This window comes from Myotis davidii, unplaced genomic scaffold, assembly GCF_000327345.1.
Source record: "Myotis davidii unplaced genomic scaffold, ASM32734v1 scaffold509, whole genome shotgun sequence".
NCBI classification, from domain to species: Eukaryota; Metazoa; Chordata; class Mammalia; order Chiroptera; family Vespertilionidae; genus Myotis; species Myotis davidii.
Window position 1 is genome coordinate 563,775 of NW_006382996.1, and position 13,285 is coordinate 577,059.

General features: G+C 48.0%; 1 protein-coding gene and 1 long non-coding RNA gene across 3 annotated transcripts; both read left to right on the forward strand.

Annotated features, from left to right (window-relative positions):
- The first annotated feature begins 841 nt into the window (after positions 1-841).
- On the forward strand, positions 842-10,441 carry PA2G4 (proliferation-associated 2G4). 2 transcript variants are annotated; one of them, XM_015557444.1, is made up of 14 exons: positions 842-1,151; positions 2,994-3,122; positions 3,381-3,486; positions 3,578-3,647; positions 4,363-4,455; positions 7,441-7,504; positions 7,748-7,826; positions 7,954-8,032; positions 8,124-8,257; positions 8,559-8,653; positions 8,777-8,904; positions 9,061-9,114; positions 9,317-9,383; positions 10,217-10,441. In XM_015557444.1, exons 1-13 carry the CDS (start codon positions 1,064-1,066, stop codon positions 9,380-9,382), a joined length of 1,185 nt encoding a protein of 394 aa, XP_015412930.1. In that variant the 5' UTR covers positions 842-1,063; the 3' UTR covers position 9,383; positions 10,217-10,441. The 2 variants fall into 2 exon arrangements, with proteins under 2 accessions (XP_015412930.1, XP_006777912.1); XM_006777849.2 differs by having other exon boundaries at positions 851-1,151; positions 9,317-10,441.
- A 1,719-nt stretch (positions 10,442-12,160) lies between these two features.
- Positions 12,161-13,285, forward strand: LOC102759848. The gene is made up of 3 exons (XR_436416.2): positions 12,161-12,561; positions 12,951-12,973; positions 13,243-13,285. It is a non-coding gene; the product is annotated as an uncharacterized LOC102759848 (long non-coding RNA).

A 13,285-nucleotide genomic window follows, 5' to 3' on the forward strand; every position in this document is an offset into this window, starting at 1 on the left:
AGGCCGACGCTCCATCCAGAGCCAAACCGGTTAGGGCGAGTACTTAATCTTTTTAAGCATATTTTTATTGATTTCAGAAAGAGGAAGGGAGAGGGATAGAAACATCAATGATGAGAATCAGATCGGCTGCCTCCTGCACGCCCCCTACTGGGGATGGAGCCCGCAACCGGGCCTGTGACCTTAACCGGAATCCAGGCCGACGCTCTATCCTGGACGCTCCAGGGCTGAGAACTTCCTCCCGTAAAAAAGCCTCCCGAGCACTTCGCTTAGGCGCCATCAACCCTGTTGCAGGAACAGCAGTGCCATCTTCAGTGGGAGTCCGGCCTCTAGACCCGGAGGCTGTGAATGGATGGTGTCTTCAGAGTCGCGGTCCAGTCACTCCCTACCCCTGGTCTCCTTCCACACCCCTCTGCCCCTCCCGATCCTCCCGGCGTCGCAGGACGAAGGCACCGGCAGGGCAGGTCGCGCCGGATGCTCCAGGTATCCGGGGAAGGGCGCGCCCAGCCTCTACCCTGAGTGTAGTCACCCCCAATCATCGGGGCTCCACCCTGCCTCTCCGCCTCCAAATCCTCTCCCCCCGTGGCTCCGCCCCTTCTCAGCCCGCCCCACTCCATTAAAGGTTCCAGCTCCAGGCTCCTGGTAGGTACGGACTTCCCGGGAGCGACCGACCACGCTGCTTAAACCCCCAAACGGCTCCGCCTTCCCGCCGGAGCCTGACCCTTCCCAGCGTGCCCGGCGATTGCAGCGTGCGAGGCCCTCGTAGGGCAAGGCCCCAGGGCCTGGCGTAGAGGCGCGAAAGGCAGGCAGGGAGTAGTAGTTCAGGAGTCCAGGGGTTCGGCTAGAGGTTGGCTGCGGAAAGAACTCGTTGTCCCAGCGTGCCCTGCGCCGCAGCCCGCGCGTTCGCCCCTTCTCGCTCTCGCCCGCCCGCTCCCTTGCTTGCTCGCGCTTTTGCTCGCGCTCTCCTCGCGAATCCAAGGGGCTCTGGCCACAGCTTGTGGCTAGGGAGGGAGACCCAGGCGGCGGCTCAAGGGAACCAGGCTGCAGTGGTGGTGGCGGCGGGAAGATGTCGGGCGAGGACGAGCAGCAGGAGCAAACTATCGCCGAGGACCTGGTCGTGACCAAGTATAAGATGGGGGGCGACATCGCCAACCGTGAGTACGGCCTCCGGAGTCCAGGGATCTAGGCTGAGGGAGGCAAGGGGGACGGCACTGGGCTGGCCCGGAGGGGCTGGAGCGGTGGGGTCGTGCGGAGTGAGCCGCTGAGGGCCCCACGCCGGTCCGCTGGGGGCAGCGTGGTAGGAGGACTGTCGCGCCGGGGACCCGAGCGTCCAGGCCTGGGCTGCAGTCCGGAGGTGCGGCCAGCGACGAGCAAGGGCTCGGAGGAGGATCCCCGGCGGCGCGGACCCTCGGCCGTTGCTAAGGAGGCTGGGCGGGCGCGCCTCCGCTCACCCTTGGGTCCGGATCCCTGCCTCCTGTAGTGCTGGCAGCGGCGAGGCCATCTGGGAAAGGAAGCGCCAGCTGTTGGCGACGGAAGAGCCCCTCTGTGTGGTCCGGGCTCCCCCAGAGTCGGGAGCCAACCTGGCGCCGGCACGTGTCGCCGGGTCCCGGTGCAGACCGCCGGGTGCCTTCCTCCGAGCCCGTCCCTAGCACCAGCTCCCCTCCCACGTGCTTGGCCGGAGTCTTTGGTTCCTTACTTCAACTCCTTCCCTTGGGGGAACCCCCTGCTGCGCCCGGGCCCGCCCGGGGGCAGTTGGAGGGCACCCTGGGAGTCCTCGCCCTCTCTTGGAGAGGGAGCTGGCTTTTCTTGAAGTTGCTCATTCCTGCCTGCAGTTTGTGCAGACAGCCTAGTTAGCCGTCAGCTGAGATTGCTCCCGGGCTGGACCACCCCGGCCAGGCAGACTTGTGGATGTGCTGGGAAGGGGGGGACTGCTTTTAGATCGCAGAAGTCATCCTTATTAGGACTGCTCCGACTTTCTCGGCAGCTGCCTGCCACGGTAGGCAGACGTCTCACTTTCTATTTCCTCCACTTACAATTTCACCTTTCCCATTCAAAACCCGGTCGGAAGGGACAGAGAGCTTGTCTTTGGGCGTTTGAATGGTGTTGACAGTAGGGGTTGGTACTTAGGGCGCCTCTGGTCCGATGTTGGAGAACCTGAGTTTCAGGCTCCAAAGAATCACCAGAACTTAGATCATCACAACAGTCAAGTTCAGGATGGACCAGGGAGATGCTTTGTAACGTAATGGACATTTAGTGCACTACCCCCGTTTTTGTACATAATATTCGTGGTTTGAATCAGAAAAACTTTTCCCCCTCTTGCACTTCTGAGGCACTGTGATCAGTTACCAGTTTGAAACTCTTTTAGGTCACATACCTCTTTGCAGTCTGCCCAAAACTGTGAGCCATGAGCCTGCCGAGGCCCAGGGACCTTAGATCAAGTCCCCTGGCTTATACACTTGTTTTTGCGGAAATAAGTCTACATAAATTGAATTAGTAACACCTAATTGGGGCGTCTGAAGGGAGAAGGTAGCATTTCACAATGCATCAGCTTTGAGTCAGCAGTTCTGTGCCTACTTTTCTGTTGTTCCTGACTCCCATAAATTTCTTCTAGTCTGCTTTGCATGTATGTGGGATACTTTGGTGAGGATCCCCTTGAATTTCATAATGGTGCCCTACCACACCACAGGGGTCATCGTTGGAAAGTCTGCCTTGCCTAAGGAGAGAGATTGTGTATACCCAGTTGTCATATTGGGAAGGGAAGGGAATGTTAATGTCTTCATTTTAGGATAGGAAGGTAGAAACTTAGAGATAAAAGGTAGGTACATTATAAAAGGCAAGACAAAAAATAAAATAAAAGGCAAAACACCTTCCCTCTTTCAGTCTTAGGGCAATGCCACTAGGAAATATTAGAAACTATGGATCCAACTTCTAGGTATTGCTTGGATTGTAACTTAGACAACACATCCAGGACTGACATGGTGGGATTCTGTCCCCAGGGGTACTTCGGTCTTTGGTGGAAGCATCCTGCTCAGGTGTGTCGGTGCTGAGCCTGTGTGAGAAAGGTGATGCCATGATTATGGAAGAGACAGGGAAAATTTTCAAGAAAGAAAAAGAAATGAAGAAAGGTAAAATATCAATCCCCCACTAATTTCCCACATCTGACCCTTAGTCGGTCCTGTCTGTCATAATGATGCAACTCTCACCCCACCTCTGGTTGAGATATTGGAAATTTGGAATGGCAAGTGGGTTATAAGCAGTGTCCTACCCAGTCCAAACTGATTAAACTTAGGCAAGACCCCAAAGAAGATCCTTCCATTTTTCTGAGGCATCAGGGCTCTAAGAGAGCAAGGCAGTAAGTAAGGCAGATGATTCTCTCTTTACAGGTATTGCCTTTCCCACCAGTATTTCAGTAAATAACTGTGTGTGTCACTTCTCCCCTTTGAAGAGCGACCAGGACTATATTCTCAAGGAAGGTGACTTGGTAAAAATGTAAGTTTAAATCAATTTAAAGCACTTGTCTTTTTCCTAAGCACTTATATAGCCCCAGTTGCTAATGCTGTACTCTGCTCTTTCTTTTCAGTGACCTTGGGGTCCATGTGGATGGCTTCATCGCTAATGTGGCTCACACTTTTGTGGTTGGTGTAGCTCAGGTAGGTGGTTTGCTTTGAACTCTGTGCAGCCTGTGGGGAATGGGGGAGGGTGTACTACTGCTTGCTTCTTATCCCCACCCTCTACTACAGTGGTTCCCAACCTTTTTTGGCCATGCTCCACCTCAGTATCTAAAATCCTGGTGCCCCCCACCCCCAAGAAAAATACATAAATATGTCATAATATCTATTTATACACTGTATATGAGGTCCCTAGAACCATAAAAAATGCAAAATATTCACTGTTAATAACTCATTCTCAAATTGCCCCCCTTAAAAATTAAATTGCTCCCCCTGTGGGGCGTGTGCCTACATTGGGAACCACTGCTCTACTACCAGGTAAGTACAGAGACTATATATAAAAGCCTAAGTGACCAGCTGACTGGCCAGTAGCTATGACATGCACTGACCACCAGGGGGCAGACACAATGCAGGAGCTGCTGAACAACAGCAACTTTGCAGAGTGGCCTCTGGCATTCTGGGACCCCTGGGGGATGTCAGACTGCCGGTTTCAGCCCATCCCTGCAGGCCAGGCCAGGCCGAGGGACCCCACTGGTGCACAAATCTGTGCACTGGGCCTCTAGTAGAGAAATAAAAGGAAAGGGGGGATATTTTCTCTCCTCATTGGCTGGACTTGCATAATGGCCACACAGATATTAACGGAATAACCAACTAAGAGCTTTCCAGGAAAACACTGATTATATTTCCCTATCTACAGGGGACCCAAGTGACAGGGAGGAAAGCAGATGTCATTAAGGCAGCTCACCTTTGTGCAGAAGCTGCCCTACGCCTGGTCAAACCTGGAAACCAGGTAAGCTATATTTCCCTATCTACAGGGGACCCAAGTGACAGGGAGGAAAGCAGATGTCATTAAGGCAGCTCACCTTTGTGCAGAAGCTGCCCTACGCCTGGTCAAACCTGGAAACCAGGTAAGCTGTTGAGTCCAACTCCAAGCTTAATAGAGCCAAAGGTGCACTAGGTATCTGCAACTGTTCTGTGCTGGACTGCCAACTTCTCCCACAGCCCTCTGATAAAACACATAGCTTTTTATTTTTATTTTTTTAAAATATATTTTATTGATTTTTTACAGAGAGGAAGGGCGAGAGATAGTTAGAAACATCAATCACCTGCCTCCTGCACATCTCCTACTGGGGATGTGCCCGCAACCCAGGTACATGCCCTTGACCGGAATTGAACCTAGGACCTTTCAATCCGCAGGCCGACGCTCTATCCACTGAGCCAAACCAGTTTCAGCCACATAGCTTTTTAGAATGAGCTTCCTGGCTCAGTAATTGAGCCTTAACCTATGAACCAGGAAGTCACAGTGTGATTCCGGGTCAGGGCATATATCTAGGTTGCAGACTAGATCCTCAATGTGGGGAGTGCAGGAGGCAGCCAATCAATCCATGATTCTCTCTCATCATTGATGTTTCTGTCTCTTTCTCCCTTTCCCGTCCTCTCTGAAATCAATAACATGGTATTATATTTTTAAAATTAGCTACCTTTTGGGATGGGATTTCTGTAAGGTAAGAGATGAGGCAGGAGCTAAATAGCTTCATAGTCAACAGCAGACCCTGACTGCCTACCATGGACACTTTCGTGCTCGCTGTATGGGGATATATGGAGCTTATATATATCCCCATATGTGATCTTTCCTTTTTTGTATTTTTGGTGTGCGTTGTTTCCCTGAAAATAATTTGAGGTAGATAGCATATAATAACACAGAGATATATTTTTAAAGGTTATAAATAAAACCGTAATAGTGCTGGTAAACTGGTGACAAAGGGAGACCAAAAGTTAGTTCTGTACCTTGCATGACAATATTGGGAAGCCCAGGTATCATAAACTTTTCATGAATTAATACAATTTAGTGTGTTTGACTATGAGTGAAGACATTTTTCTAACACTTAACTTTCCAGAGATTTGTTCAATATTTAAAAGTATTGTCTTTTTTCTTACTCCCTTTTTGTACTGTCTTGTTCTTCATGCTTTTAATCAATTTGTACTTCTTCCTCATTTCTACTTAATTGCATAATTTTTACTTAAACCTGTTTTCTTATAATGGTACCTACTTCACAGAGCTGTTAAAAAGCTCTTTGAAAAATGCCCAGCACATAGTAAACACTTGTGTTAACTATTATTTAACACATTTATCATTATTTTTTTTCACATTTATTATTTTTATTTATATACTTAACTATGTGTATCTTCGCTGGAAGGTAGTGCTGTCTAGCTATGACACCAGACTTTCTGAGTTCTCGCCCTATTGCCACCTCTTTAAAAATAACTTTGAATTTAAATTTCCTCATCTGTAAAATGGGAAAAATAAAATCCAGCCTTATTCTTTATAGGGTTGTTAACAATTGAGATGATCCATGTGTAAAATTATTATCACAGTACCTAGTACATCCTATATAATAAAAGGCTAAAAGGCAAATCAACTGAATGGTGGAATGACCGATTGCTATGATGCACACTGACCATCAGGGGGCAGAAGCTTAACACAGGAGCTTCCCCCTGGTAGTCAGTGCACTCCCACAGGGGGAGTGTCACTCAGCCAGAAGCCCTGAGATGGACTCATGACTAGCAAGCACAGTGGCAGTGGTGGGAGCCTCTCCCACCTCCGTGGCTGCACTAAGGATGTCTGACTGCTGGCTTGGGAGTGGGCCTAAGCTGGCAGTCGGACATCCCCCAAGGGCTCCTGGACTGCGAGAGGGCACAGGCCAGGCTGAGGGACCCCCTGCCCCGAGTGCATGAATTTCATGCACCGGGCCTCTAGTGGTTTAATATTAGCTGGGATTAGTTGTTCACTTTTCTTTTTTGTCTAAGAACTGTAGCTTAGGTGAGGTTCAGATCATCTTTGAGAGGTAAGAAGGGGAAAATAAGAGTTTGCTGTTCAATGCCTTAGTCAGTTTGGCTCAGTGGATAGAGGGTCGGCCTGCAGACCTAAGGGTTCCAGGTTTGATTCTGGTCAAGGATGTGTACCTAGGTTGCAGACTCAATCCCTGGCCTTGGTCTGGGCTTACAGAAGGCAACCAATCGCTATGTCTCTCTCATATCAATGTTTCTCTCTCTATTCCCCTCACCCTCCTCCCCCCTCCCTTCTACTCTCTAAAAATCAATGGAAAAATATCCTCGGGTGAGGATTAACAAAGAAAGAGTTTGCTGTCCCTTCTCAACAGTTTCGAATGTCAGGTATAATGGAATAAACAAAACTTACTGTCATAAAGCCTGGGTTTGTACCAGGTTCTTTCTGTTAACTGGTTTAGTCCTGAGGAAATCACTTAACCTTTCTGAGCCTCAGTTTCCTTATCTTCTAGATTGGGGTATAGATCTGCCCTGTTCACCTTCCAGAATTGTTTAATTAGACCAGTGATGGCGAACCTATGACATGCGTGTCAGAGGTGACACGCGAACTCATTTTTTTGGTTGATTTTTCTTTGTTAAATGGCATTTAAATATATAAAATCAATATCAAAAATATAAGTCTTTGTTTTACTATGGTTGCAAATATCAAAAAATTTCTATATGTGACACGGCACCAGAGTTAAGTTAGGGTTTTTCAAAATGCCGACACGCTGAGCTCAAAAGGTTCGCCATCACTGAATTAGACGCATCTTTGTGAAAGCTCTTTGTAAAAGGAGATGCAAGTGTAAGGTATGTTTAGATTGTAGGGATTGATAGGGCTATGACATGAAACACCAGTGAGAATCCCTTGTACTTGATGTACTCTCAGTTCTTGATGCTTCTTATTCACACCTGGTATCTCACCTTGTATTTGATCTTGTACTTCTAGAACACACAAGTGACCGAAGCCTGGAACAAAGTGGCCCATTCATTTAATTGCACGCCAATAGAAGGTGAGACCTCAGATAACAGGGTTGAGGGTAAAGTGTCAGTGATTTAGCATAATTAAGGCTGTTTTCTTTCCTTGAGAATCCATCCTGGCTCTAGCACAGTCTAAGCCAAAAACCTCAGTACCCTTAGTTTCTAGCCAGGTGCTTTGCTCTCATTGCCCGCCTCATCAAACTATTCACGTGGGTGGATTTGGAAACCTTTTGGGATTCTGGATGGTTGGTACCATAACTTTGTCCTCTCCACAGGTATGCTGTCACACCAATTGAAGCAGCATGTCATCGATGGAGAGAAAACCATTATCCAGAATCCCACAGACCAGCAGAAGTAGGTGCCAATCCCACCCTTTACCTTCCACCATACAAGACTAGTCATGAATGTTTTCTTCTGTACTTCCAGCCTAACTCCAAACTCCAGGAACTACTTATGGCTGTTCCCTTTTTATTCCTTTCAGGAAGGACCACGAGAAAGCTGAATTTGAGGTACATGAAGTATATGCTGTGGATGTTCTCGTCAGCTCAGGAGAGGGCAAGGTGAGGAGTGTTTCCAGAGCTAGCAAAGAGGGGTAACTGAAGTTTTGTTCCAGGAGCACCTGAACAAATGTGACCTAACTTACTCTTTTAGGCCAAGGACGCAGGACAGAGAACCACCATTTATAAACGAGATCCTTCTAAACAATATGGCCTGAAAATGAAAACTTCACGTGCCTTCTTCAGTGAGGTTGAGAGGCGTTTTGATGCCATGCCGTTTACTTTAAGGTATACTGCACTTCACAAGGCCAGGGCTTGGAACTAGTGTGACTCATAGACCACACACCCAGGAATACTATTCCCTCCTCCACTCCTCCCTGCCTTCCCCTCCCCTCCTGCCTGGACTTGTAGCTCCAGCCTGCATGCAAGGGTTCTCTTATGCTCCCTATCTCCCTCATTGAAGGGAATATAAAAGAGCAATCCTAAGCACGATTTCTGCCTGAGGGTAGGATCTATTTAAAAGCATGAGCAAAAATGATGAGACTTGAGAGGGAGTTTAGGATACCTGAGTTTGTCTTCCCCTACCCAGAGCATTTGAAGATGAGAAGAAGGCCCGGATGGGTGTGGTGGAATGCGCCAAACATGAACTGCTGCAGCCATTTAATGTTCTCTATGAGAAGGAGGGTAAGTTCTAAAAGGAGTTTCACTTTGGAACTGGTTATATGGTTCCCTTCTTTTTCTCTATAGCTTATAGAGAAAAGGACAGAACAAGGGAACATTTTATCAAAACACTTCTCTCTCCCATAGGCGAATTTGTTGCCCAGTTTAAATTTACAGTTCTGCTGATGCCCAATGGCCCCATGCGGATAACCAGTGGTCCCTTTGAGCCTGACCTTTACAAGTCTGACAAGGAGGTCCAGGATGCAGAGCTAAAGGTTAGTGTGGGCTGGAAAGTGGTTGAGCACATGGAACCTGTCCTGAAAGTGAGGACTAAATGTCAGCAAAGTCCTGAAAAACAGGTACAGTGTTGAAAGTAAGACTGTTTTCTCCAAAGTCCTCAAAATTTGTTTTCCTTCTTCCTTTTTTCCCAGGCCCTCCTCCAGAGTTCTGCAAGTCGGAAAACCCAGAAAAAGAAAAAAAAGAAGGTGTGTTGTTATCCCTCTTTGGCATGAACCTCATCGCTTTTTATTCCACCTTGCTGGGTTGTGGTGGGGCATAGATTTTTATATATCCTTATTCCCCCCCTTCTCAGGCCTGACCTAGAGAATCAGGACATTTTTGTCCTTGGTCCCCCAAACACTACCCCAAGGAAATTTACATGTTTCCATCTTCTTTCCATGAATATAGGCCTCCAAGACTGCAGAGAATGCCACCAGTGGGGAAACATTAGAGGAGAATGAAGCTGGGGACTGAGGTGGGTCCCATCTCCCCAGTCAGCCGTTCCTGCCTCATCCCCTTCCCACCACACCCCAGGCTCTGTGAGGTGCAGTTCGTCTTCTCCACCCAGGACCGCCAGCAGATCAGGGGTCTCCCTGCCCCCATCCCAGTCCCCCAACCCAACCCCTTCCAACAAGAACCAGCTCCAACTGACTCTGGTCTTGGGAGGCCAGGCTTCCCAGCCACCGAAGACTACTTTAACTAGAAAAGAGAAATTGAACAATAAAATCAGGAATCAAAATCCATCGTCTTCAAGCCCCTCTTTCTAGCCTTTTTCTACTACTGTCTGCTTGGTAAAGGTATGGCCCTACAACAAAACAGGGAGGAGGCTAAAGGAGCTACCACCATTAAAGATTGAGCTGAAATTTTTATACACTCTGATTCAGCATTTTCTCTTCTGTTGGGGCTTTTTCCTCTTTTCCCACTCTCCATAAGTATTTTATCTGGCCTCAAAGTAGAGAGGAGCTGTTCTTCAGATTATTTTATTCACATGTGGTAGGTTCCTTTTCTGATCCAGGCTATCTGGTCAGGCCCCTCCTTTTTTTTAGGAGCTGGAGCCTGCACTTACCAAGGGATTCTCATCTATGAAACGGATCCTCATTTGTAAATCTTTATAGTCATTTTTCTTCTGTAGGACACCACCGCCCCCCACCCCCCAAAAAAGAACTGTAAAGGAGGAATTAATTTTAACGGGTCCATTACTTTGGAGTCAGTGGGCTCTTCCCTTGCTCCATCGTACAAACCTGAGCTGAAAGCTCAACTGCAGTTTTGTTCCCCATTTGAAACATTTTGACCTCCCTCCCTTGAAAGAAAGACCAGGAACCAGAGGAGCAGACTGACTGAAGAGACAACTCCTGGCTTTCTACGCTGTGTGGACTTGAATTGGATGAATTGCTAGGGGTTTGGAGAGAAAGGTGATGAATTTTATTCAGTACCTCTGGCATGCTGTCCCAGGGAACTAGGGCTCCCGCTAACTTAGGAGGTTTTTAAATTGAAAACGACATGGCGTTGAAATAAATGTGGATTTGCTCATAATCATGTGCCTTTGCTGCTCTTATTTGGTGGAGGGGGGAGTGTTAGTTGAAGTGGTGACCATTTGGAGCTGTTTCTGTGTTGCTACATACTAACTTTCTAAAACAATACTTCCTCAACCCAAAGACATAAATCCTGAATTCTCTGAATTAAGACAGTAAACTTCCTATGGGAGCTTGATTTAATCTTAATCTTAAAGTAAAACCATCAGCCTTGCTGCTGACACTTTGTTCAGGACTAGCACATTTTAATGTGTACTGAAAAAAATAAAACTCTACAGGTGTTTGTCTTGATTAATAAGCCAGGAAAAATGCCTTCAGTGTTACAAAAGTTGTCAGGGTCAGTCTAAAATGAATAATTAGATTTGAGTATCTTACATGTCAGGAATGCTGACGTGGAGATACTACAGTGAACAAAACATGGAGCTCTTCATAGGAGTTTATAGGCTAGGCAGTCAACAGGTGAAATCCTGGTGGATTTGCTATTTGATAATGAAGTAATTTTGATGGAATTTTTGTTTACAAAAACTATATTGGGATGATGAAAATACTGGAACTACTTAAACAATTAGAACAAGGGTCCCAAGTCTTAAAAACCTTGTTTTAATAGAGCTAAAAGGGTGATATGTTAATGCACAAGTTGCAAAGAGAAACCATCAAAAAAGGGATTAGCCGAAACCGGTTTGGCTCAATGGACAGAGCGTCGGCCTGCGGACTGAAAGGTCCCGGGTTCGATTCTGGTCAAGGGCATGTACCTGGGTTGCAGGCACTTCCCCAGTGGGGGATGTGCAGGAGGCAGCTGATCAATGTTTCTCTCTCATTGATGTTTCTGGCTATCTCTCTCCCTCTCTGTAAAAAATCAATAAAATATATTTTTTTTAAAAAGGGATTATAATAAACCTTGTAAGCCCTGACCAGTGTGCGCAGTGGTTAGAGCATCTCCCCGCATCCCGAAGAGTGTGGCCCGTTGGATTTCTGGTCCAAAGTGTGTTGCCTGGGTTACAGGTTTGATATCCCACCCTGTCGGGGAGAGCAGGAGGCAATCAATGGATGTGTCTCTCTCACACTGACGTTTCTCCCTCACCCCTCCCCACCTAATACTCTCAAAAATCAATGGAAAGAATATCCTCAGGTGAGAATTAACAAAAAATAAAAGCCTTGCAGTATCAAAGTAAATTAGGCCAAGTCTGCTTAAGGACTTTTTTCCATCCTTTGTAACTGTCCAAATCTGTTTACCGGGTGCCCTCACCTGTCTACGCCCCGAGACCGGCAGTTCTTTACCTTAAAACCAAGTACCGTCCTTGCCCAGAGAAGAGAGCCACCCTCCCCTCCCGTTGGTGGCATCACTGAAGTGCTTTCTGCACGAGATGCACCGCGGCCAGGAACCTAATGACATCCGGCCGCAGGCACCTGGGGAAGACCGCGGTTGGCTAGGGAAAAGTTCATCTAAAACAGTGGCCGCTTTGGGGCAATAGGACAGCTTTCTTGACAACGCAACTTTACATTCTCCCATGTTCTGGAACCCTGGGACCTTCGGGGGAGGTTCTGAGAGTCTCCCTGCAGCCATTTCGTTTAAAAATCAGGCAAACCAGTACACAAATGAGGCATTTTTATAAAGTACGCACCTATTTATAATAAAATGGAGGAGGTCGTCAGGACTGCAACTCCCATGAAACAACGAGAGAAGGAGGAAGTCGCTCTCCTTTGCTCGCCAGCACCTCTAGGTCTCATTCTGGAAACGGGTGCTCACGCTTAACTAACCATGTCCTCACAACAAAACGGGGCGGGGGATTCTGCAACTCAAATTCTAAATACTCCGCTTCCCAAGAGGACAAAAGCGCTTATGAGGTACCTGAAAGGGGCCGGAAGCCATTGTTACTCCCCCGGAGGGCGGGCTAAGCAGCGGAAGTGACGACACGAGTGCGCCCTTAAATAGCGGTAGGCGGGCGCGCAGCGCTCTCTCGGCCTTAGCGCCATCTTCTCAGGTGGGTGTTTGTGTGGCCCGTGTGTGGATTCCGCGTACAATCCGTTTACATCTGGTCTCTGCGCTTGCCATCATCACAGCAAACTAACTGTAACCTTTCTCTCTTTGCCCGTAGAAGCCTCTGCGCCATGAGAGCCAAGGTAAGCACTCCCGGGTAGTAAGCGGAGGCAGGGACTGGGAGAGGGGGGTGGAGACCAGGCGAGGAAAGTCCGCCATGGCTCCCGGGCCGCGGGCTCTCCAGGGTGTCCGAGCGGCGGGGAGAGGACGGACGGTGTGGGTAGAAGCAGAGGAGGTGTTTGGGTAACTGCGGTGAGGAAGGAGCGCGTGTGGAATTCGGAGTTTACTTCGGGTGTGGGGGTTAGGAGGCCAAATGATTGATGTGTTTACTGCGACTAAGCCCTCATATTTGGTCGAGGACATGCCTGATTCCAAAAAATGCTCTCCACATCCCCATCTAAACCTCTCAAAAACTAAACTAATGACCTTTTTTTATTATTATTCCTTGCCTCTGGTTATAATCGGTGGCCAGTGGAGGAAGAAGAGAATGCGCAGGTATGTTGAGACTTTGCCGGCCCCAGAGGAGGGAATGGGGTGGTGCATGCCTTGCTCAAAACTTGGGAGGGACGTTTGGTTTAGAAATCTAAAATAATCGTCGGTGAAAAACGTTGTGAGCGCTGACTTGTCAGAGCCAGGGATTGAACACAAAAGACAGAGAACATAGTGCTTGATCGTCTCCCCGCCCTGTGTTGTGTGCACATAAGATTGGGCGGGGGGCTTGTGGGCTTGAGGGCAAGGAGTGTATTCTTGTGTCTGCTTTTCAGGCTGAAGCGCAAAAGAAGAAAGATGAGGCAGAGGTCCAAGTAA

What these genes read in the sequence shown, in the direction of transcription:
- PA2G4 (XM_015557444.1), top strand. Translation starts at nt 1,064, where the DNA reads ATGTCGGGCGAGGACGAGCAGCAGGAGCAAACTATCGCCGAGGACCTG. An exon ending in AGAAAAAGAAATGAAGAAAG is followed by an intron (nt 3,123 to 3,380) that starts GTAAAATATCAA and finishes CTCTCTTTACAG; the next exon opens with GTATTGCCTTTCCCACCAGT. An exon ending in TCAGCTCAGGAGAGGGCAAG is followed by an intron (nt 8,033 to 8,123) that starts GTGAGGAGTGTT and finishes TTACTCTTTTAG; the next exon opens with GCCAAGGACGCAGGACAGAG.